The following is a 26,532-nucleotide window of genomic DNA, read 5'->3' as shown; positions in this document are numbered from 1 at the left end:
ATTCATTTTTTATCTCTTTCTACTTTCTAAATAATGCCTCGGCTCAGAGTAGAAGGATTCCAATTTCCTGACAGGCTGGGGAACAGTTTACCTGAAGCTCCTTTACTTAACAACACATCACTTAAAACAGAACATACCTGCCAATACCAGTCCTACGTTTCCCTCCAATTTCTATTGCAGGAGAAAGAAGACATTTTATTAAAAGTTTCCCTTTTTCTATGAAAAGGGAGAATTATTTTAAAAACTGGTGTTGGAAATCAACTCATCCTGAATCACCATTTTTTTTTAAGTGAAATTTTGTGCTAGAGACAAAATGGAAAATCACAGCTTTACTTTAACTGACACCACCCATAAGTACTGCTTTGTGCACAGAAGTATTCTTTTTTTTCCCGTAAGCCACCAGCATTATATATATATTTAAAAAAAAAAAAAAAGCGCCGGCATCACCCTTCAATATTGTTGTCTAATTAAATGGCAATGGAGTGGATGCGTAAAAATACACATTAGAAGTGTGTAATGTGTAATGTGAAGAAGAATAATCAAAACCATTCAACAGGATTTAGGAAGGGATTTCAGTTGGCAGCTTATGAGACAGGAGCATATAATTTTGCTAATTTGAAATAGGTATTGTAACGTATAAACATTATCGCTTTGCATATTTTAATGAAAACTGCCTCTCCACCAAAATGAATCCTTTAGCTTGAACTCCCTGCAAACCGTAGAGCTTCTACCTATTATGAGTTCAGTATAAATAAGAGAGGCGCGCAAGCTGCGTTAAAAGAATGGTCACCTCATTAAAATAGGTTAAAACCGAGTCCCTTCTTCCGAGCTACTGTAACACCATAAAGTAAGTCTGATGACAGGTGTTTTATTGAATTTTTATATTGCAATGAACTTGTACTCACACAAACCAAATCTGCGGGTTTCCTTTGAGATACACCTGCAACTTGTTAATTCAAGGGCCTTTATTAAGAAAGTATAAATTTAGCAACATCTATAGATTGGTAAAACCCTATTAGCTTGTTCAAGCATCTAGAGCAAATTCATTCGGAGTCTTATTTGCATGGCTGACAAAGAAATGGAAATTAATGATGCCTTTTCCCAAGTGGATGTTCCCGCAGATAAGGAAGGCAGTTTTGCAAACCGACCCATGTGGATTACCTAGTCCTGGGAAAAGAGCTGAGAGAGATCTGGGTCCCATCTGCAGCTGAGGACATCACTTACCGGCCAGCTTGCTTCTCGCTGAAGTCCTTTTTTCCAGTCTTCGTCCAGCCTGGGAGAGGTCTCATCCATTGCTGGTGCTGCTTGCACAAACTGGATTCACCACTGGCTGTTACTCTCTGTCCTTGCAAGCCTTTACCAAAGCAGCAGCGAGAGCAGTTCGGGGGCAGACTGTCATGGAGAAAACGCCATGCCAGAGGATGAGGGGTTGGGCATGAAGAATACACATAGGAACATATTTGGGATACATGGGGCTACTCGGACAGCTGCCAGCTGGCCAGGCTGGAGGCCAGCTTAACCACTGAGAGTCCAGAGATTAAGAACAACCGAGCTCCAGGGCAAGTGGACAATGGGTCATTCTTGTGATTCTGGTGTAAAGGTCAGAGGAGGGAAGTGTGAAGGCATGTTCTGGAAACATGCATTGTTATGGCGCTCCCATCTTCTCCTTGCCCCAGTACACACGTATGCATGCATGCACACACACACACATACACACAGATGCCAGAATATGCATTGCTCTGCAGGGTTTCATCAATGGTTAGGCATATTCTAGAAGAAAGAAGCTACTTTACATAGAAGCAGTAGATTATATTTGAAGACATTTCCCCCTAAAAGCACCATATCTATCACTCAGTAGCCAAGTAACATTGAATACTAGCAAGCTCCTCTTGGTGACAATAGACTCATTCCCTTAGTTGAATCCTGAAGTGTCTACAGTTCATGGTTTCCTCTCTGTAAGACATTCTGCAGGCAGGCACTTGAACTTGACCATGGACCTCAGCCCCTGTGCCAAACTATTACCCAAAGGGATCAGAGGCTTCAGTCTGGGTGGACTTCTCAAAATTCAGGGCCCAACCAAGCCGAACTCAATGTTCCCTCATCTTCCAGGCATCGTCATGGGAACAACCAAATTCCGTCCTGCTCCACTGGTGTTTCTCATACAGAGTGAGTTTGGCCCCTGCTGTTCAGAATCAATTACCTGTGGTTTTAGACATGCAGCTGGGCTACTGTCAATGACACCTACTCCTTTTCAGTTAGGACAGTGCTTCTCCAACTTGGCTGCACAATAGAATCATCTGGGAAGCTTTGTAAAAAATATTACTTGGGCCTCATCCTGAGAGATTCTGATTTAATTGGTCAAGGATTTCATTTTACTTGGATCCACAATCAACAGCCGTGGAAACAGCAGTCAAGAAATCAAAAGACACATTGCATTGGGTAAATCTGCTGCAAAGGACCTCTTTAAAGTGTTGAAGAGCAAAGATGGCACCCTGAAGAGTAAGGTGCGTCTGACCCGAGCCATGGTATTTTCAATCGCATCATATGCATGTGAAAGCTGGACAATGAATAAGGAAGATTGAAGAAGAATTGATGCCTTTGAATTGTGGTGTTGGCGAAGAATATTGAATATACCGTGGACAGCCAAAAGAACCAACAAATCTGTCTTGGAGGAAGTACAGCAAGAATGCTCCTTAGAAGCAAGGATGGCGAGACTGCATCTTACATACTTTGGACATGTTGTCAGGAGGGATCAGTCCCTGGAGAAGGACATCATGCTTGGCAGAGTACAGGGTCAGGGGAAAAGAGGAAGACCCTTAACAAGGTGGATTGACACAGTGGATGCAACAATGAGCTCAAGCATAATGGCGATGGTGAGGATGGCTCAAGACTGGGCAGTGTTTCGTTCTGCTGTGCATGGGGTCACTATGAGTCAGAACCGACTCGACGGCACCTAACAACAACAACAACAGAGTACAGCCCAAGATGCTATTTTTGTTTGTTTCTTTGTTTGTTTGTTTTAAAGCTTCCCGGATGATTCTAGTGCACACCCAGGATTCGGATCCCAGAACTCAGTGTTGAATATCATTTAAGGTTTCTCTAATCTAACCACTCATCTTATGCTTCAATCCCCATGACACTGACAATGACCATCCAGCAATGCTTAAACCACCAATGACAGTGAATTCGCCACCTCCCAAGACAGTCTTGTTCCATGGTTGATATCTTTGTCCCAGCAGGAATTGGTATCTCTCTCCCTGCAACTTTGACCCATGGCTGTGCTATTTCTTGATCCCATAAAAAGTAAAAATAAAGACTATTTCCTGGAACAAGCTTGCAGATCGCCAAAGACAGTAGTCACCCATGGGCTCCATCTTCTATTAAGGGTATCTCTTTTTCAGGTCAAATATTGCTAGTTCCTTTAGCTTTTCTTCATGTAAAGTGGTTTCAGGTAATTTCTCCATTCTGATTGTCTGACCGCAGGCCTCAAAATATATTACACTCTAAAGCGCCCAGAAATGAGTGCACTATTTCCACTGTGATCTATTGTTGCACATAGAGCCAAAGAATCACACACCTTGTTTGAAAGCTCTCTGCAATAACAATAAAAAAAAAAAAAAGAGCAGCCAGTGTTTACTTAGCACAGGCCTTGGTGCCGGCACTGAGTTAAGTGCTTTATTAACATTATCTCGTTTAACCTTTACAAATACTCTATGAAGTTGTCATTATGATTGACAGATAAAGCATCTGGGAGGGATGGAAACATTTACCTAGGTGATGGGGCCGAGAGTTAGCCCAGATCTGACTCCAAGGCCTGTGTTCTTGGTCCCTCCTCCTTGCAAATCAATGCGCTTTCTTCGATGTAGTCTCGGGTGCCATTGGAGGGAAGGTCTGAGAATCACACCTCATTGAAGGGCCTCAGAGTTATTGCTACACCTAGATTTGTTCTCATCTTTGGTCTTTACGTGAACACATTTTATAGGAAGTAAATTGCCATACAAACATAACTTGCCATCTTACTCTTTTAATAATCACCACACCATACCTTCTACCTCGCCTCTAGCAGAGCACACAAATGCAAAACTCCTCCTTTCTTTGCTCAGTTCTTCTGTCTTACTGAGAAGATCCAGACGCTTCTTCAGAGCTTAACCTGAGGTATAAGAGAGAAAGGCCAGAGCAGCAAGGGTCCAGAGAACTGGCCCAAAGACTAGGCTCAACGAAAGCCTCGCCAATCACCTGGCTCTTCACACCTCTTCTAAATCCTTACCAACAGTATTCCATAAGGAAAACTGGGAGTAATTAGTTTGACCATTTGATTCACACCATCTGCTAGGCACTGGAACCAGTTCTAGCGGAAGGCAATATGTGAAGTTGTTGGGAGCATAATCTCTGAAAGCAAACAGACCTAGGTCTGAACAGCAGTTTCATACGTTCTAGCTCTATGTCCCTGGGCAGCTCTATGACCCAACTTCTCTGAGCTCTCATTTCCTCATCCGTAAAAGAGAGGTATTATTGTCTCTGTTAGTCATTACTTTTGCTCGCCAATATCCAGTTCCCCCTCTGCTTTCAGGCATTCACTAGGATGGTACTTCCTTGACTTTCTTAAGATTAGGCATAACCACATGACTTGTTTTGGCCAATGAATATGACCAAAATGATGGATATCACTCCTCAGCAAGAGGCCTTAATCCCTGACACTTGACTCTTAGTCTGCTCTTCCTTCTACTCTTCTTTTCTGCAGCAATACTGGAAGCATGTGCTGATATGACGCGCCTTAATATCGAAGCAGAAGAATGCTGAGGCAAATCGTGGACAACAATTGCCATGGAGAGTCACCTTGACCAACAGCAGGCGTTATGCAAACAAAAAATAAACTTCCAGAGTTGCTTGTTACCACAGCATAACACAGCCTAACCTGACAACTACACTGTTGTTACCATGCAAGAGTAAAGTGAAATTATCTAGGGCACTTATCACAAGCCTAGGGTAAACCTGCAATATTACTTCCAACAGATTCCATTACAAGCCCAATCTGCTCTAGCTGTTTCCCTCATCCTCCACTATTTTCTCTTTCTTCTATCGCCTTGGTCTTTTTTTTATTTTCCCCTGCTCATAAGATAGCAGTATTAAGTGTGACCATTTCTATAGGTGATACTGAAATATGAATTTATAAAAGGAAAGAGTAGAAATGTTCAATAATGCAGCGTCATTCTTTCTCAGAATGCGGAATAGCCTGACTTTAATGCTGCTTATCACTTAGCAAGGAAATTAATGAAAGCAAGATGAAGCATCAAATAATAAATGTAGCTCAGTCTGAATTCACTACCGATAAAACAAAATATGTGTCTCCAAACGGTAAGCATAAAGAGAACATACAGGAAGACAGGAGTTTATTAAATAGCATGGCTTTTATTTAGTATTTTTAAAGCAAGCCATCAAGAAAGAATCCATTTGGTTTCCATCTTCGTTAATTTCTCTTTCTTTTTTTTATCAAAGGAAGATTCCACTATGAAAATAAAGTGGAAAGAAAGTATGGATTACACGCTGCCCAGATCAGGACTCTGACATTCCAAGGATACAAAGTTTTTTCATTTCAAGCTGTTTTTTTTTTTTTTTTTTTTTTAATGCAACACCAACTCAGACCTGCTCAGGGACACCCAGGAGAATATTTTTTTTTTTAATGTTCTTCAAATACAAGTGCTAATAACTATGCCCTGAACTAAAAATAAAATAAGGTGAAATGTATTGCTAGACAGTAATCTTTAAGAGAGGAAACTGAGTACGTCATAAATGCTTTTTATCTATCCCTCCTTGCCTTAGACTAAACAATATACATTCTGTACCCCTCATCGGGGAGTGTCGGTCTGCAGTAAGATAGTTAAGCTTCCTGTACCATGTGGAAATTAATATCAAACTCATGCCAAAAGTAATGCAAAATCTTTCCCTTACCTGCTATTTTTCCCGCAAGATAAGCCACATATCAAGAATACGCTGACTAATAAGAAATGGAGAGTTAGAATTTGTAACAGTTTCCTCATGAAAAAGTTAGATATAAAAATAAAAAAGGAAAAATCTGTACAAAAGATATCAATCAGGTAGCCCTTGATTTTAAGGAAAAAAAAATTGTTTTAACTTCTAGAACAAAAATGGGTTAATACTTCATTTTAAGAACCAAAAGATTTGGAAAATAAAAGAGTTTTCCAAATGAATTAAACCATGCATTGCACAGTGTTATACACCGATGGATTACATCACTGTAACTGAGCTCTATTACACACAGATATTCATTCTAAGGGAGAAAATGAAAGAAAGCCTGGAAGGGCAGGGGGACATTGATGGAAAGGAGTATAGATCCAGGGAGTCCCCACGCCTGGAAGAAACATAATGGTCATACGCCTATACACAGAATTTTGCACACACTTGCACTTTATACCTATACTAGAATTTTTATGAGTTTCTGCTGACCATTTTAGTATACGCTCTCACTCAAATTCATTCTCACTGAAATTTTCCAAGAAATAAATAAAACATTTTTTCCCCACAAACCTTTACTTCTGATTTTTTTTTTTTTTTTTTTTTAATTAGAAGCTAATAGCCAGTTGCCATCAAGATGATTCCAAACCACGTAGGTCCCTTGTGTGGCCAAACAGAACTGTCTTTCATAGAGTTTTCAGTGGCTAATTGTTTGGAAATAGATCACCACACCTTTCTTCCAAGGCGCCTTTGGGTAGACTCAAAACTCTAATCTATTCTCTAACCTTTCCATTAGCAGCCAAGTGAGTTAACTATTTGCACCACCCAGGAAGAAGTTAATAGTAAGGTGTTTATCTCCAAGAATTTGCTTCACAAAGTATAATGATGTAACAGATTCACAAAACCAGAGGTGTCTGTACATTTGAACATTAACTCTGTAACTAAAACAAACTAACAGAACACCTCAGTCATAAGACTGATAAATCTGAAAGGGTGAACTCTGGCACCATGGTGATTATATTCAGAAGGGAAAAAAAATACACGATTGACATCCAGCTCCCTGTTCAACAGGATTAACCCTTGCTTTTCCCTTTGTAAAATACCCAAGTTGAACTCCAGTGATGCTCATGGCATTGCAGCTAATAGAACCCCTGTGGCTGGTAGACTACTTTCTAGTACACCAACGTACTTTGGCTCCCATCCACTTGAGCTGTATGCCTACCAAGAGTCATTTGTGTTTGTTCCCAAACCTGTTTATGCCTGTTAATAGAATTACATCATTTAATTAAATATAATAAAAGCATGAGTTTGAAAAGAAAGATGGTTTTTGCTTTTGCAAAACAAGCTGAATGCTTTGCAAAGACCCAAGAACAAAACAAACCAAACCCACTGCCGTCGAGTAGGTTCTGACTCATAGCAAGCCTACAGGACAGAGTAGTAGAACTGCCCCACAGATTTTCCAAGGAGCACCTGGTGGATTTGAATTGCCAACCTTTTGGTTAGCAGACGTAGCTCTTAACCACTACACCACCAGGGTTTCCTTGGAAAGACCCAGTAAGTAAAAATTGCTTTAAAAAAATTATTGTCGTGACAGTTGTATAACTTGATGAATGTCATCATTGTCACTAAATTGTACATGTTAAAAAACACTGAATTGGCACTTTTTTGTTACATGTATTTTTACCACAATGAAACAATTAAAAGAAAATTACGGTTAGAGGGTGGGGATCATAAAAATCTAGACAGACTCTGCCCTCTTATTGTTGGTCGCTGTCTTTAAATTCTTCATTCATTTTAAAGAAACTGAAACTGGGATTTGTAAAGAACACTTTAGAGATGTGGCTGACACAATAAAGGCTTCCACATTCCACTCTGTGACCGATGCTTAAAAGCCTTGACTCCACAGCAAAATACTGGTGAAGAAATGTGCATTTAGGTGTTTTAAGAAAAAGTCAAATATTCTGTGTAAATACATGATTTATGGTTTCTCAATTTAATCAAATTATGTGATGAATCAGTCAACTGCTACTTGCAATCATATGTGTTAAGAAGGCTTCTATTATTAAAAAAAAAAAAAAAAAAAGCCAAACCAGCAAAGTCTTCTTCTTAACTTACCCATAATGAAAGGAGATAGAAAAGTGATAGACGCAACTACCCAAACCAAGAGATAGAATCCATTTCAATACCTAGGTCTACTTATGTCACCTAAGTGAGAAACAGCCTGGCTGTAACTCTAAACATTAAATGTTGTATAAATCTGAGCCACGGAGTCTCCAATTAATTACTGCATGGCACTACTGAGTCTTTCTATAGCTGTGTAATAATACCAATGGCCTATATCAGGAAGGATTTAGTAGACTTTACTGATAGAAATTAGATGATTCCATCTACAGTGTCTGAGTTACTTTGATGTGTTTGAGCCCAAAGCAAAACAATGTAATAAGAAAAAACAACATACAGATGAGAACCTCAGTTTTTCTCTACCTATTGATCTGTCCCTGATTTGCGAAGAATCACATCTAAGTCCAACCAGGTGAAGACATTCCATACATCATCCTTCCTGATTCAGTATGGAAATAATATTTCAGTTTCCAGGATGTTTATATACTTGGTCCTGAGTTTGTGATGTCCTGGACATTCAGAGAGCCCAGAGACGCAAAGTATTGCCTTAGCAAATGTTAAGCACAGCAGAGATGAATTACAGAGTATTTTCTTAAAAAGGTTACATTAAGGACCTCAAAAATAACAGCCACTAGACTAATGAGTAGAATGGGAAGATAGACCTTACATGTTGGCTGCATGAGAAAAAGGCTATGTGACACATATTTGAAGCATACTGGAAACTTCTTCTGTGCACCTCCTCCCCCCAAATAAAAGTCCTCCACCAGCTTGTCTTAGGGCAAAGAATTTCACCATTCATTTCTTTTGGTTTTAAAAACTTTTCTGCCACTGTCTACAAAATTGCAAATACTCCTTAGGAAGTGTAGCCTAAAGCTTTATCTCCTAATACTTTGTCACCAGTTATTTTGCCATTCGGCTGGAAGAGTAAGATGTTTGAAACCAGGCAAAGAATAATGATAGGGACAAGAAGGGCCTCAAAAAAAAGTTTAGATGACAGGAGTGGGATATTGCCAGAGATCCTCGAGGCACAATTAAATTTCAACATTACGAATTCAAAGATTCATGGGTATTGACCTTATGAACTCCCAAATTCTTTTGATTGCAGGTTATCAAAAAAATATCCAATTGGTTTATATACTTCTAACACATGACTAGGTTCTCATGGCTATTGTAAGACGTAAATTGGGGAGGGGAAGGGCGTTAAGGCAAGCATCTCTTTCCTCTTCATTTAGTCCGAATATGTGAAAGAACAATCACTAGAAAAGGACGTTATGTTTGGTAAAGCAGAGGGTCCGCAAAAATCAGGGGAAACCCTCAATGAGATGGATTGACACCATAGCTAAAACAGTGGCTTCAAGCATTTCAATGACCATGAAGAAGGCAAGTCGGAGCTGACTCGAGGGCAACTAACAACAATGACAACGACAACAATATTAGAGGAAACTCAGGGACAGTTTAAAAACTTCAGCATAGGAGGGAATTAGGATGGCAGTTTGGTTGGAAGGTATACGAAGGCCACCATCACATAGAAGCTTGTTAGAAATGCTGACTCTCAGGCCCCACCTTGAACCTAAAGACTGTCATTTTCATTTTAACATGGATAATTCATTACCTTTTTTTTTTTTTTAATTGTGATTTAGGTGAAAGTTGACAGAGCAAATTAGTTTCTCTTTAAACAGTTAATACACAAATTGTTTTGTAACATTGGTTGCCGACCCCGTGATGTGTCAACAGTCTCCCCTTCTCCACCCCAGGTTCCTTGTTTCCGTTCAACCAGTTTTCCTGTCCCTTCTTGCCTTCTCATCTTTGCTTTTCGGCAGGTGTGCCCATTAGTCTTGTATACCAATTATGAAGCACGTGCCTCATATGTGTTATTGTTGGCCCTATAGACCTGTCTCATCTGAAGCGTGAACCTCAGGAGTGACTTCAGTACTGAGTTAAAAGGGTGTCCAGGGGCCATACTCTCAGGGTATAATTTGTTACCTTTAAGAAGCACTGGACTAGAGGATCTACTTGAATGTCTATCTGCATAACGAATTTTATTTTATTTTTAATTTTAGAGTGTAGGTGTATAGGGCCTTGGGAACAGAATGACAAATCAAACATATAATGGGAGACTCCAAGAAATTACTTATTGTTGCCCCTGGGGCCCTTCTCAGTGATCTCAGGTTCAAGATTATACGAGGATATTTATAAGCATGATCCAGTATGTGTGTGGGGCAGGACTCCAGCCCTTCAATCACCCACCAGCCTCAACAGACATGGCTATTACACTTAATAGTTCAGAAAAACAGCGGATGACAAGTGACTGACACCTCCTCTGGACATTTAGATGACTGATTTTGTATAAATCAATATTGAATGCCACAAAATGTCAGAAAATACCAAATGAGGAGAAAAGAATCAATAGATAACCTTGGAATTAAATGAGTGATGAATAATCTTTACCAACTAAAATAAATTAAACGATGAAAACTAAGTTAACATCAAGGGTCTGGCTTAAAACCACAAAAATATGTATATATACAATTTAGAGGTAAAGCCACTTGTGACAAACACAGCTGTTCTTTTTTTTTTTTTTTTTCCCCAGGAAAGCATTATGACAGGAATTACAAACTAGGAGCTGAATTCCTACTTTCTAGTTTCTGTCTGAGCAGCCATAATTTTTTTAAGGTTCTACATCAAATAAACTACAATTTCCAGGTGCAGACCATGTATTAACCATGTATCCGTGAAACTGAGCACACACATTTGTTTAAGACTTCCAGGGAGCAGGGGGAGACAAATCCTATATTTTATTTAATTCACTTTATTTGAGATTTTAAATGTGTCTGTTGGAGCTATCGAACTCACCCTGAATTTATAGAGATAACAAACTGTGGATTTTAGAATTTAAATTCAAATGTTATCCTGCATCCTCAACTGGTACCACAGATAAATTCAGATTAATCTCTTTCTTCATAAGAAAGCAGATGCACAGTCATATTTTTACATTGTTTTATTGCCCTGGAAAATGTTAATGGATGCAAAAAGCATGAGTTAAACACCTACTGTGTGCTAAATCCACCACTTGTCAGTTTGTCATATTATAGTGGCTTGCAAGTTGGTGTGATGCCGGAAGCTATGCCACTGGTATTTCAAATACCAGCAGGGTCACCCATGGCGGACAGATTTCAGAGGAGCTTCCAGACTAAGACAGACTAGGAAGAAAGGCCTGGCAATCTAAAAATTAGCCAATAAAAATCCTACAGATCACAACAGAATATTATCCATTACAGTACTAGAAGATGAGGCCCCTAGGTTGGAAGGCACTCAAAACACATAGCAGCCACAATGGACTTGAGTATATGAATGATTATGAAGATGGCACAGGACCAGGCAACATTTCTGTTGTACGTGAGTTTGCCATAAATCTGAGCCAACTTGACGGCAGCCAATGACAACAAAAACATGTGCTGAATATGGCGCTGGGCACTAGGCATTGCAAGACTAGAAAACGTGTGTTTTTATCTTCCTTGTCATCCTGAGAGAGAGATGGCAATTTAAGCAAACCACTTCGGCCACATGAACTATCTGAGCCATGAAGCAGGGAATATGCTTGCACTCCCCCAGTGATCCATCCCACTTGGAGCCCATGCCCTGACACAGCACAACTGCAGGGGGTACCACTCATGTTGCATCCTCCAGAAACAGTGTCCTTGGAGAAGAGCAACAGGGAAATTCTGCCCTACCCTTGGTATAAAACCAAAAAACCAAACCAGTTGCTATCGAGTCGATTCCAACTCTTGGCGACCCCACTCATGTCAGAGCAGAACTGTGCTCCATGGAGTTTTCAATGGCTGATGTGCGGAAGCAGATCACCAGGCCTTTCTTCTGAGGCACCCCTGGGGGAATTCGAACTTCCAAACTTTCGGTTAGCTACAGAGCATGTTAACTGTTGGTACCATCCAGGGATTCCCTTGGTGTAACAGCTATGTTTAAAATTTATGGTAGTAGTATTTTTAAATAAAATTGTTTCTGAAATGTTTGTACACGAATACGGACCACAGCACCAGTAACAAAACTTCATAGTAGTCCACCCCATGATTTTTTTTTTAGACTCATTTTCAAATCCAAATGTACACAAATGGCTCCAGAACACTAATGTCCATACAGACAAACTCTTTTCCACTAGATTCCAATCTGTAATTTGTATGAAGAGAAAAATTTGGGGACAAGAGTCCTTCTGACCTAATAGTCCCGTGGCTCTGTTTCAACAAAGGTCCTGTTCAGAGGCAGACCAACTGGAGATTAGCAGAGATGTTAACAGAATCCTTTGGATGCCATTTAACAAAAACACGCTGTTTGGAGGGCTGCCTTTCAAAAAGACAGTGGCGCAGGAGCACACACAAGCCCAGAGATGCCAAAGTGCAGCTTGGAGAGTGGCTGGGGACTGTATTGTTTGAATTGGGCAGAAAGAGTGCTATCTGGAGCCTTTTGATTTCCACCTCCTTGGAAGAAATCCTCTCTGGTTTCCAGCTGCAATTCCATCTCTCAGGTAGAGGGTGTGGGCTGCTCTCATTTATCAAGGCAAGGCAGGGGAGGCTGAAGAGTGGGAGGCCTCTTCCCCAAGGGCAGCCCATAGGAGGACAGAAACAACACCACTCACGGCTCCACATCTCCTCAAAGACAAGACTGTCAGCCTACTTAAAACAACACTGGGAATCAGGACCACGAGCAGATTTAGAAACAAACTTAAGCCGAGACCGCCCTGCAGATGGTTGCTATATACCCCATTGCCCTTGAGTCGAATTCTGACTCATAGCGACACTATAGGACAGCATAGACCTCCCCCATAGGGTTTCCAAGGCTGTAAGTCTTTATGGAAGCAAACTGCCACATCTTTCTCCCATGGAGTAGCTGGTGAGTTTCAATCACCGACTTTTCGGTTAGCAGCCAAGCACTTAAACACTGCACCACCAGGGCTCCTTCAGATGGTTGCTAAAACATACTAAATATATCAAACCAGAGGCTTTAAATCATGTCACTGTTCCAGAAGCTTCACCGAACCCACCCTCTATTAGAATAATGGTAAACATAGAGGCTAACAGATCTGAGTGCTTACCATATAACCCCATCAATTCTGAGTCATATGCCAGGCACTTTAATCTTTAAGGAGTCCCTGGGTGGTGCAAACGGTTAAGGGCTTGGCTACTAACCAAGAGGCTGGCAGTTAGAACCCACCTAGGGGCGCCTCGGAGGAAAGGCCTGGCAATCTGTTTCTGAAAGGTCACAGCCATGAAAACTCTACGGAACAGAGTTCTACTTTGCAACACAGGGAGTTTCCACGAGTCAGGATAGACCCAACAGAAACTGGTTTGGTTTTCATCTTTAAAATAATTCCATAAGATATTATCATCATCCCATTTGGAAACTGAAGGATGGAAACATTGAATAACTTCTCAACATTTCCATGGCTTGAAAGGTGTGAAGGCTGGACCAAGTAGGTGATTCCAGAGCGCATTCACAATCCCAGCTCTTTTCCCTTCTTATCCACCCTTGGTAAGTATACCATGAACTGCCAGAAGAACTAACAAATCAGCTTAGAAGAAATACAACCAGAATGCTCCTTAGAAGTGAAGATGGCAGGACATCAGATCACTTACTTTGAACACATCATCAGGAAAGTCCAGTGGCTGGAAAAGGACATCATGTTTGGTAACTTAGAGGGTCATCGAAAATGAGGGAAACCCTCTACAAGATGGACAGACACAGTAGCCACAACGATGGACTCAAACACAACCACAGTCTTGAAGATGGTGAGAACAACATTTCATTCTGCTCCACATAAGGTCGCGGAGAATCAGAGTCAACTCCCGGGCAACTAACAACGGCAACAGATAGAGAGTAAAGGATACGCTCCTGCCACAGGACTTTATGACCCACCCCAGAAGCTGGTAACATTGGAGTACACCCAAAATAAATAGAAGAGAGGGAATCTAAAGGTGTGTGGGGACGCAAAGGCATGAAAGAACAGCTAGGACAGAGTACAGGCAGTCCTTCACAGAGCCCTTGGGCTCACGGCCACAGCAAGGAGCCCTTGTCTTTCTCTCCCTCTGGTCCAATAGGTACTCACAAAGTTGCTTGCTTTTAAGATGCGCTTAATGCCTTCTTCAAAAAAAAAAAAGCCTCGTCAGTATAAAATGAACCGGAATTATAACTGCTGCTCTGATGCCGTGTGTTATTTTTGGCTGTGTGTCCTGCTCTTCTGGATGCCATTGGTAGGATGCTAAAGCTTGCTCCAGTCACACAGGCTGACTGCTGTCCCCAAAGGACCCCGAGGAAAACAAGAGGAACTATCTCCCAGTCTTGAGCAGACGCAGGAGGTTTAACATAAATAAACTCCCACTTAACGTTTTCTCCAAAAAAGAATCCATTCATTATCTTTATTTCCGACACAGTATTTATGAATTCCCTTTCGGCAGGGCTCATCAGGGCAAACGTCACAACTCTGTGGTGAGACTTCGTGTACACTTTTCCTTCCCTCCTAGGAAGATTAAGGCCAACGAATAAAAGAAAGGGGGATGGGGCCCCTATATTTAGCTCTCCTTACCACATCATGTCTAATGGGCATTAAAAATAGGCCCAAATCAGTTGAAGATGTTCTGAAAAATCAAAGACAGAATAGCTTTCCAAGAGGAAGTCTTAAGTCTTCTCTGCTTTCTTTCTAGTCGTGTTCCGCGACTGAGGCTTTTAAGGATCACAAGCAAGTTGAGTCGGCTCCCTCTTTTCAGCAGGCCAGGCCCAGGTGGCTATCGGAGTTTCATAAAGTACTCTGTCTCCCTCTCATCATTCCCTCACCTTCAGTTCTTTGTGGACTGTATCTTCAGAGATAAGTGGACGGACCCTGGCAAAAAGTATGAAATAGTCCATGCAGAGAAATCCACCTCTGTCAACAATCTTCCCCCCCACCTCCCCAGGACTCTGACACTCCCAAGGTCCCTGTCAGAGAGAAATCAGCTCAGATTCAATTCACTGAACAAATACGTGTAATATGAGATGTACCAGGCACAGTGCCAGACAGGACAAAGGTACAGAGGGGAGCAAAGCATGGAATGTCCTTTTCAGAAAGAGGGTGTCAGGTAATTCCACAAGCAAGTGACGCTTCCAAAGGACCAAGGCACCACAATTCAAAGAAGAGAGAGGTGAGGTGACATCTTGTTAGAAGGTTATCAGTGTGGACAACACTGTGGAGTCCCTGTTAGAATTACATGATGAAGGATTAGGAATGGGGATTCCAAAGACCTGAGCAAAGCGAGGAAGAGGGTCAGGAGTCAGGTTAGCGTTAACTCCCCTTTTCAGAGGTATATGCCCCGAGGTAAAAGCCTTTCGGAGACAAAAGGATTTCCATTCGGAGAAGTCAAATAGTATTTAGGAATGCAGTTTTCCTGCTCTGAAACCCTGCAGTTCAACAGCTGTGTAACTCTGGGCAGTTTACTACACTTTGAGTCTCCATTTGATCATCTGTAAAACAGGAATTATACTCCATTGGGCTGATATGCTGACTTAATCACAGAGTGAATACATTATACTTGGCTCCATGGGTGGCACATGGTTCATGAGAAACACTAAATGAACAATAGAACTCACTCGAGTAGGAGCTCTTTAAAATAGATCCCATTTGTGATATGCGTCACATCACACATAGCAGCCATTCTTTGAGCAAGAAGTCGTGGTTAATGTTAGGGTTATTTTGGCTATGTGCCATTGAGTCTATTCCAACTCATAGTGACCCTATGGGACAGAATAGAACTGCCCCATAGGGTTTCCTGGGCTGTAACCTTTACGGCAGCAGGTCACCAGGTCTTTCACCTGCAGAGTCGATGGTGGGTTTGAACCACTGACCTTTCAGTTAGCAGCTCAACGCTTAACCACTGCACTACCAAGGGCTCCTTGAAATATTAGGTACAGTAAGAACACAGTAGCATGGCCCTAGATCTTATAAGTGTCTAATTTTCCAACTTCTTTGTGGCTCTTACTACTTTGCTGAGTAAGAAGACCCCACCTCTACCACCAGCTTCCAATCACCAAAGCAAACACATAACCTTGAAAAAAATGGATCATCTTTCTCTGGGACTTTATTTCAATTCATCTCAGTGTAGCTCGTTACACTTTGGAATCACTCATATAGAGGTTGGTGAGATGTTGGAGGGTGTTTTCCAACCTAAGGTAAGACAGAAAAGGGCCTGGGGAACAGAGTGAGGGAACAGAAATAGCAGAGGCAAAAATTAACTTTTACAAAATAATGCAGTGTTTCTCGAATGTCCATGTGTGCACATATCCCCCTGGGGATCTTGTTCAAATGCAGACTGTGACTGAGCAGGTCTGTAGTGGGACCTGAGACTCTGCATTCTCATAAGCTCCCAGGTGATGCCTGGCCTACCCACAGACCACACTTTGACTAGCAAGGGAATGGTGTTTTCTTTAAAAAAAAAAAAAAAAGGGGGGGGGTGGTGGTGCATAAGGGAACCAGGAGAGCCCCGAAAGAAAGACAGGAAACTTGCAAAAGCATGGTGTGCAAACAAGGTGGCAACAGGGGTGACTTGAGGGGCAGCCAAACCAGAGGTGTAAATACAGTGACTTGATGTCCAAGGGGAAGGTTTCGGAAAGCAAGAGGCCCCAGCTCCTGAAGCTCCAGCGCAATTACTCACAGTGGCTGTGAGTCACTCACAGCCTTTTAGAATTGTTGATGGCGAACATTTTGGAGAGGGCTGCGATACAGGAATGTGCTCCCAGCCATTAGCTATGAAGCACTAACTCATTTCAGCAGCCTGACACAAATTATGCTCCGCACTTGAAAAGTAGCTATTGATCAGTCCCTTCTTTCTCGTGCCTTCCAATACCCCAGATCAGCACTTCCATTCACTTCCTGCCCCAACAGACTCCCTCACACACCTACTTAGATCTTGCCCAAACCAAAAAATACCCCGAGACTTCGCTCTGTTTTCTTCCAGACTTTGCCTTAAAAAACCAGCCAACAAAGAAACAAACCAAAAGACATCTCTTTTAGTTTCTGCGTATCTCTGCTTCCAGAATGGTGATGAACTTCCCAATGTCTTTTATCTTCTCTACTCATTATAGACACAAAGGCAACAAATCAACAGATCTAGGTATCATTTCCTGTGTTAGAAGGTAAGAAATGAAGAGGGCCTGGAAAGGACAGAGTGTAAAATTAGCCTTTAGAGAACTGACTCAGCTTCAGGGCAGGTGGAATGGGAGCTGACTGGTGCACCCTCAAGTCACAGCTCAAAGATCAATGAAGAAAAAGGAAGCCCATGGTTTTTCATGCTGAAGTCATGTGCATCTTCCCTGGTCTTCTTAATTTCTAGCAAAATTGACAAGGCACGTAGATCTCCCGTGGCAGTTTGATTATAAAACCCATTGCTGTCGAGTCAATTCTGATTCATGGCGACCCCATGTATTACAAAGTAGAATCAAGCTCCTCAGGGTTTCTGGACTGTAATCTTTATGGAAGCAGATTGGCTGGCCTTTCTCCCACAGTGTCACTCGCTGCGTGGGTTTGAACCGCCAACTTTTTGGTTAGTAGTTGAGTGAAAACCATTTACACTACCCAGGAGTCTAAACCAAGCATGTTGCCATCGATTCCGACTAATGGTGACTCCATGTGTTACAACGCAGAACTGCTCCATGAGATTATCTTGGCTATAATCTTTATAGAACTACATCACCAGGTCTTTCTTGTGCAGCACTCCTGGGTGGGTTCGAACCACCAACCTTTGGGTTAGCAGCTGATCACAAACTACTTGCACCACCCAGGGTCCTAAACCCAACCTGTTTCCATCGAGTCAATTTCAACTCATCGTGATCCAATTCTCACCTTTCTCTGTATCCATGCCTTTTGTAACGTGGATCTGCAACTCCTTCCATTGAGAAATGGAGCCTGTTTCCCCACCTCTTGAGTCTCAGCCCCCTTGAGACTTCTTTTAGTCAACAGACTGTGGCTGAGGTAATGGTGTAGTATCTGAGGCTAGACCTCAAGAAGCCTTGTCCACTTCTGCTCTCTTTTATCTCTACCTTTGACAAAAGAACAAGCCTGGGCTACCTGAGAGAGTCCATTCAGATCAGAACCAAGATTAGCCTAGTAAACCAGCCCCCAGCTGACCCACCAGCTGGCCCAGACACATCAGTAAGCTTGTTGAAATCAACTGAGCCAGGCTTAGGCAGGAGCAAGGCACAGACACCCATTAGACAGGGGCTTAACAAAGGTAAAGAGTGCCCAGGAGCAATCTCTAAATAGCACCCCCTCCCAATCCAAGCGCCCAGGGGCTATCCCTTAATTGCACCTCTCCCCCATTTCAAGATGAATAGACACTGGTATCAGCAGCGCTTAGACAAAATGCCTCCCCACCCTGTCAGCCTCAGTCAGTTGCTTTTCAAGTTTGTGGCCCCTCAGTATGTCGTTCCACACCTCATCTTCTGGCGCCCCCTTGGGCTTCTGCCCAGGGGCAAGTGCCCCCTTGCCCCCACCATGCCTCTGCCCTTAGACTCATGAGAAATAATACATGGTGGCTGTTTCAAGCCAATATGTTTTGAAGTGCTTTGTCATGCAGCATTATTTTGCAAAAATAAATAAATAAATAACTACCATACCTTCCTTTCGGAAAATCCATGATAATAAGTCCATGTATACAAATAGTTCCAACTGGACACTGGCTTTCCTCTGACAAAATTATTAATGAACACAAATAATCGTAATTAGATAATTGCATTATTTATAAAAACAAAAGTACGCGTTAGGGAATGAGGTAATAAAAACTCATTTTTATATTAGTTTTCATTTTTCAAAGGGTTTAATCTATTCATTACCATCATAAGGGAGATTAATTTGGGCAAATTATTTTTAGCTTGTTAGACCTCAGATTCCTCCAGTCATTCGTCTGTGCAGTTATTTGTTGAGCATTACAGCGAGTGGAGTCGTGAGTTGAGTATTGTGGGGACTCTGAAGATGAATAATGCATTGGTCCCTGACCTCAAATAACTTCCAAGCAGTAGGGTCTACAATGTCACAGACACAAACACTATTAATACATTGCAGGAGACACGTCAAGCTCTGGCTGCCAAATGTACCTTTTTAAATCCTACCCATCCTACCAGGTCCAGATGAAAGGGTGGCCCTTCTCTTTTGTATCTTCCCTAATCCCACTGTTGTTTTTTTTTCCCCCAGCCATCGCTGATCCTTTTCATATTCAGAACACAATTTGGGAGGTCTGGAGCAGGCTCAGGCAATAATCCAGGTGAGTGATAAAATTTAAGGTTAAAAAAGAAGCTTAATACCAGATAGATCATTAAGGGCCTTAAATATTGATGGCAAAGTATGGGCTTGGTTCCATAACAGGGAGCCATGGAGGGTTTCTGAGAAAGGAGTGACATAATCAATGCTACCATTTAGGAAGCCTCAGGCCCTTACTGTGGGATCATGGAAGCCACAGGGTTTCAGAAAGGATGAGTTGGTCAATTGCAAATACTCAATAGAAATCAAAAGGGATGAAAAATCCATTGTGTTTGCCAAGTAGATGGCCACTGGTGACCTTGAAAAGGAAAATTTCAGTAGAATAAAAAAGGGGAGGGAAATTGAGGAGGTGGAGGAAGAAACCCAAACTGCAAATTCTCCATGCCAAATCCATCTAGGGAGGAGGCAAAGTTGCCTGAGGGTTTATAAAGAGATCTTAAAGATACAGAGCTGTTTGAGGGAAGGCTAGAGTCAGTCTCCCTCCCATGTTGATAAATTGCTGTGATTGGTCTAATAGCCCGAAGGAGCACTAGGGCTTCTCAGAAGTGCCTTGGAGGCTTCAGTTAGGAAAGAAGAGAGGGTGGAGGTCTCAAGGAGCATAGGCTGAGTGGACAAGAGCCACACTTCTTGCCCCGATTTCAATAAGCTTAATCCTCTTAATCTTTTTTGTAGAATTCATGCCAGATTTCCTTTGGAAAAAACAGAGCTCCTTCTATTGATTTAAAAAAATAATAATAATAACAATAACAATTTGAAAACAATTAACCAATTGCCGTTGAGTCAATTCCACTCACGGCAACTCCACGTGTGTCAGGGTACAGCTGTGCTCCCTAGGGTTTTCAATGGCTCACTTTTTGGAAGTAGATACCAGGCCTTTCTTTCAAGGTGCCTCTGGGGAACCCACACCTCCAGCTTTTCAGTTGGCAGCCAAGTATGTTAACCATTTGCACCACCCAGGGCTCTTCCCTAGATTGCTACCACATGTCTGTTAGTTTGTCGTACTGTGGTGACTTCTGTGTTGTTGTGATGCTGAAAGCTATGCCACCAGTATGTCAAATATTAGCAGGGTCACCAGGGGTGGAAAGGTTTCAGCAAAGCTTCCAGATTAAGACAGACTAGGATGAAAGAACTGACAATCTACTACAGAAAATAGTCAATGAGACCCTTATAGCCCACTCGCTTGCTTTGGACACGTTATCAGGAGGGATCAGTCACTGGAGGAGGGCATCATGTTTGGTGAAGTAGAAGGCTAGCAAGGACGAGAGAGACTTTAATTAAATGGATTAGCCCCAAAAATAGACTCAAAAATGTCAGCAATTGTAAGGGTGACTGAGGACCTGGCAATGTTTCGTTCTGTTGTACATAACTCCGCCATGAGCTGGAGTTGACTTGACTAGATGACATCTATCATTTATCTATCTCTACCCTACATTGAAATATGTTTTAATTTGGAAAATCTGAACTCCTGGGTAAGTATGAATATTAAATATTAAATATGGCCCCAAAGATGCCTTCTCCAGCCCACTCTCTTCAAAATTGCAATCCTCCCCTACTCCTTATCCCCCACCCTGCCTCATTCTTCTCCACAGCATTTAACACCATTTTGTCACATTATATATGTTGCTTACTCATTTACTTGTCACCTATCTCTCCCTATAAGAATATGAATTCCTTGTGGGTTGGTGAGGAGATGTATCATTGTTTTCCTGGTCAGTCACTCTGTATCCTTAGCACATACCACAATGCCTGGCTCATAAAAACCAACGCCAAACCCGTGGCTGTTGAGTCGGTTCCGACTCATAGCAACCCTATAGGACAGAGTAGAACTGCACCATAGAGTTTCCAAGGAGCACCTGGTGGATTTGAACTACCGACCCTTTGGTTAGCAGCCATAGCTCTTAACCACTACACCAGCAGGGTTTCCACCTGGTTCATAGGAGGCATTTAATAAATATTTGTCAAGCATAGAAATTTGTTATTTTATTATGATTTTTAAGGAATCACCCATTATATCTTTTCATTCCCATCTCACCTTATGGGACCTGAAATGTTAAGAGTTCCTATCAGTTACAAGTCTATTTAGCATTTATATGGTGCCTCAGTTTTTTTTTTCATATTTTAAAGTCACCTCAATTATTGATCCCTACCATTGACCTTGGAAATAAATGCTGAGTAGTGTTGTGGCCCACACCTCTCTCCCTTGCGAGGCCTTCACAACAGATGTAAGCAATGGGGTGGGAGAAAGGAGCAAGTTCAAGGATGTAGGGAGAAGTAGGGAGGAGCATGGTGGCGATAGCATATGGAGACTCTATTGTTGAAACCACTTTTCCTGGTCTACCTTTGGCTCCTTAGAAGTGATAGCATATGGCCAGAGATCCTCCCCTCCAGCTGCTGCAGATGAGCTCAGCATCCCCACAGAGGAGGAGGAGAGAAGAAGCCCCAGGAGCCAAGTGAGGAGGTGAGGCGTGAGGGGAGGAGGGCCTCTCAGCAACTGTCTCCCAGCAGGCGGCTCTGACTCTGACCTCTGAGTTCTTCCTTTGTACAGGTGGCAACTAGACTGCGCTTCTTCAACACCACACCTGTGCTTACCCCAGTGCTCTGCTGTCTACCCAGCCAGCTGAGCTCCTTGGCCTGGATTTCTGTGCCCTCATCGAGCCATCTGGTCCTACCGTACCCATCGTGACCACATGACCTAGCCTGAGGAAGAAAAGTCAGTGGGCCACACTGTATATGGAGATGACTCAAGTATGATAGAACACTGGATTTTAACCTAAAAGCTCGATACACCCTGCTTCACTTCCAAATATCTCCACCCCTTGGCTTTGAGAAAGAGGTTGCTCTGAACATAAAATCAGGTTGAAACAGTCATGTTGCCTGAACTGCACATACTAAACAAAGACAGAAACCAAACCAGTTACCATACAATCGATTCCGACTCTTGGCACATACTAAATAAAGACCTGTCTAAATCACTGCCCTGCAGGACTTAAAATCTCAGCTCCCACTCTACCAACTTCTTACCCAGCTCTGAAACAAGAATCGTCAAATCATCAGGAAAACAGCCAATAGGAAAGACAATCCAGGCATTGGTAGCCAGATAGGCATTTCTGGACAAACCAAGGAACACAGAGCTAGCAACAATAAGATCATTTCATGGACTCAGTACCATAATGTTGCTCTGTTTCTGGAGGATTCTTAACCAAGTGCAAAAAAGTTTTTCTTCATGTCAAAGGAACAGGAGCTAACATTGAATACCTCCAACATGCCCAGCACTGTGCAAGCTGTACACTTAATAATCTTATTTAAACCTCTCAAAAGCCCTAAGAGATATGTATCTACCCTCATTTAAAAAAGGGAAATTGAAAAAGTCTCAAAAATGTTTAGAAACTTGCTTGAGGTCCCACTTGCTCGAGATCCCACAGTTAAAAAGTAAAAGAATCACATAAAAATACCGGGCCTTAATGGTCTGACTGAGACTGGAGGGACCCCGGAGGTCATGGTCCCCAGACCCTCTGTTGGCCCAAGACTGGAATCATTCCCAAAACCGACTCTTCAGACAGGAATTGGACTGGACCATAAGACAGAAGATGATACTGGTGAGGCGTGAGCTTCTTGACTCAAGTAGATATATGAGACTATGTGGGCAGCTCCTGACCGGCTAGGAGATGAGAAGGTAGAGAGGGACAGAAGCTGGCTGAATGGACATGGGGAATACAGGGTGGAGACAAAGAATGTGCTGTCTCATTGAGGGAGAGCAGCTAGGGGTACACAGCAAGGTGTGTATAAGTTTTTGTATGGGAGACTGACTGCATTTGTAAACTTTCACTTAAAGCACAATAAATATAAATAAATAAATAAAGTAGAAGTATCAGGTTTCAAAACCAGTCCTTCTGATTTTTAATCCTAGCACTTTATCATTCTATCTGGTCATTATAAACAAGAAACTTCAATATTGTTTTATTTACCATTGGCTTTCTGATCATTTCTTGTTTTGGGGGGGGGACTTATGGGAGAAGGCATTTAAGATATTTAATCTTTCATTGGTGTTATTCTGACATCATACGTCTTAGATTGCTACAAGGAGATTATTGCAGACAATATTTATTACAATACTATTTGATCTCTGGGAATTTATTAAATATCTTACTGATTGTTAACAGGCATTCCTAGTTGACAGAAGGAATGGGGGGCAACTTCCCTTTTTCATTTTGTGCACATTTACTTCATTATTCGAAGACTTCATCTTAGCCTCATGAAAATTCTCCAGACATATTCGACTCACAGACAAGTTCACTCCACTGCAGTCATGCATTGTACGTACTTCAGCTTTTAAATGTATTTAAAAAGATATCTTTGACGCACAATAATTCACACTACAGCGTACTTCATGCAAGAAACTTCCAAACAACTAACTTGCTACAAGACCGTTAATAAAAATGTTGTGAAAACTGCTTCCAAAGGATGGCAATTAGCTACAATGATTAGACAAAACATGGTTTCACATTAAATTAAATTGATATTTAAATGTAATTGTTTTTAGCTCTGCGGTGTCAAGGTACTACATAAATCCACTATTACTACTATTTAACAGCAATAGCAACAACCACAATAACTCAACAAAATTTTCCAAGATTGTAATTTGCAGAGCCCCAAAGAAGTTAATTGCATAGTTCGGAGGTAGGTTAACTCTTTCAAGCCACTTGGGATATTTTAATGAGAGTTTTCAACAGGGTAAATTGCCCTCTGAAATGCCTCCCAGTGGAGAGGGTTCATTTATATGTATATGTCTGTGTGTGTGCGTGTGCATGCACGCACACGCACTTGCATGCACACGTATAGTTGCTCTGAAGAAATACATTAATTTACGTACTTGGCTAGATTAACTCTGTACTCTGTCTAAATAGTTTTACTCCATTTAAAACCACCAGAAATGTCAATGGATTACAAAGAGGGCTATTAGCAATTCAAATATGAAGTTGTTTTTGACTTTAGATGAAACAAATAAACAAAACAATAAAACCTTTAGAAGACAGTGGTAAGCTTTGCTCTGAGAACTTTGAAAGATGAGAAAAGTACAGCAATTTCTAAGTGGGTAGAGGTTATCTGTTATGCTTTGCCTAAATCTGAACTAAAACCTCTAAATCAGGGATGCCAAACTCCAAAGCTTTCGCTGTCAGCCAGGGAATATAAAATGAATCATATGAGACCAGTGTAAGGCAATAGGGAATGGTAGGGAATGGTAGAGATTGTGGCAAACTAAAGATGGCATGCACTGTCTAAAGGGTTAGGGCTTCTCAGTTTCAGGCCATTATTGCTGTGTGGAAATGTGAACCCAGAATTTCTAGATCTTTCCATTTTTTAAAGAGAAGCCACAAATCTCAGCTTTTGTTTGAAATTTCATGATTTTTAAAACACCATGTACACCCAACAAACTATGACCACAGGTTGGATTTGACTCACAAGCCTCAAGTTTGCCCCCTATCCTAAATGGTTTCTGACATCAAATCTAAGTTGGCAGGTAGGCCATTAGTAAATGTACACCTAGGAGCTATTGATGTCATTTTGATTTGGAAACGCAGCCAGGTACAGGGCTTTCTGCTTCCAAAAGAAAAAACAAATAGACAACATCAATGCCATGATCGTTCATCACTGTTAATGTGGCTGATGATTTCTATGTCTTCTCTTGGTTTTTGCTGTAGTGATCTTGCCCTGGATGCATCACTCGGTGTCACTGGTGACATAATTCCAATAGCAATCTCATCAAAACCAGCCACCCAATTCATCTACACATTCAAATGCGCTCATTATGAAGTGAGACGAAAGAACATCAAGACCGATTTCTTGCCCTGTCACCACACCTTTTCCAACCAGAGACCACTCCGCCTACAGATGTGTTACTGGCTGGGGCAAAAGAAGCTGTCAGAAAGAACTCCCGAGAGAATTATGGAAAGGTTTTCCAATGAGAAAGCAGCAGAGGGCTAGTGTGTTTAAGATGGTTGTTACATAGGTATAAAATGCTCAAAATACCATCTTATTCCAGAAAGCATCCCTGATTCTTCTACCTCTGAACTCTCAGGTCAATTCCTACTTTCTATCTTGAATTACAACTACTTGGGTCTGTGTTTAATTTCCTGAATATATCTCAGTTCCTTTGGGAGAAGAATCCATGTCTAGTTTCTCAGCCTACGAAGCAGTTAATACGGACCTAGCAAGAGATAGCTACTCTTCAAATGTTTCATAGGTGGGTAGGTAGATGGATGGACGGATAGAAGGATAGACAAATGGATGGACAGATGGATGGGGATAGATGAATGAACAGAACAAAGGACAGATAAGAAAATTTCTGTCTTGGCTCGGAAAACATGATCACAAGTATGATGAGTAGAAATATTTACCACCTAAACACCATCTTATATATTGTTTGTGGCACACAAGTCAAACAATGAATATTGAGTATTCATTAGTCAGTAGTCATAATCCTGGGTTTTTAAACACCATCTTATATATTGCTTGTGGCAGACAAGTCGAACAATGAATATTGAGTATTCATCAGTCAGTAGTCGTAATCCAATATTCTCCCTATGCAGAGATGTAACGAAGGGGCGAAGGGGGCAGAAGGTAGCACGTCCCCCTGTCACAAGTGCAAGGGGGTGCCAGACGAGGCACAAAATGATGTTCCAAGGTGCCACAAACATGAAAGGTGCCTGAATGAGGTAGCAGGAGAAGAAGGGGGAAGGTGTTTCTGCTGATGCATTGCTGCTATTAAAGTTTATGCATCTTGAAGTTGGAGGGAGGCACAATTTAGAGATTGCCCCTGGGTGCTTGTTAGCCTTGCTACGCCCCTGCTACAGAGAGAGCCCTCGATCTTCAGGATTCCTCTCCACGCAGTCCTAGTCCAATCCTGGTGGTTCTATTTCTCTTTGTCAGTATTGGTTTTGAGGAAAAAAAAAAAAAAATGAGGAGGAGGGGTCAAATAACCTAGTTCGGACCAATAAAACTTAAGAAGAAACCTTCAGGGTTGGGTGAGATGTGGCTTCCCTTCTACGAAAAAAAAGAGAAAAACTTACACACCTTTTGCCCCTGCTTGCAATACTAAAGATGCAATGCTTGGAGCTGTAGCAGCCATCTTGAGACCATGTGGCAACAAG

At 41.7% G+C, this 26,532-nt stretch overlaps 1 protein-coding gene across 2 annotated transcripts in view; it reads right to left on the bottom strand.

Moving 5' to 3' along the window:
• The window catches only part of PPARGC1A (PPARG coactivator 1 alpha), an 830,369-nt gene that overhangs the window by 376,106 nt on the left and 427,731 nt on the right, over positions 1 to 26,532 (bottom strand). Inside the window, exon 1 of one of the 2 annotated variants that reach the window (XM_049886432.1) lies at positions 1,225 to 5,167. The exons of the other annotated variant lie outside the window; for it this stretch is intronic. Within the exon in view, the coding sequence (XP_049742389.1) occupies positions 1,225 to 1,293 (69 nt within the window). The 5' untranslated portion in view covers positions 1,294 to 5,167. Of the gene's footprint in view, positions 1 to 1,224; positions 5,168 to 26,532 lie in introns of those variants that run through there. 2 annotated transcript variants of the gene reach the window in all.

The sequence above is a fragment of the Elephas maximus genome, chromosome 5 (assembly GCF_024166365.1).
Source record: "Elephas maximus indicus isolate mEleMax1 chromosome 5, mEleMax1 primary haplotype, whole genome shotgun sequence".
In the NCBI taxonomy this organism is placed as follows: domain Eukaryota; kingdom Metazoa; phylum Chordata; class Mammalia; order Proboscidea; family Elephantidae; genus Elephas; species Elephas maximus.
This window is presented reverse-complemented; position numbering and strand designations above follow the sequence as displayed.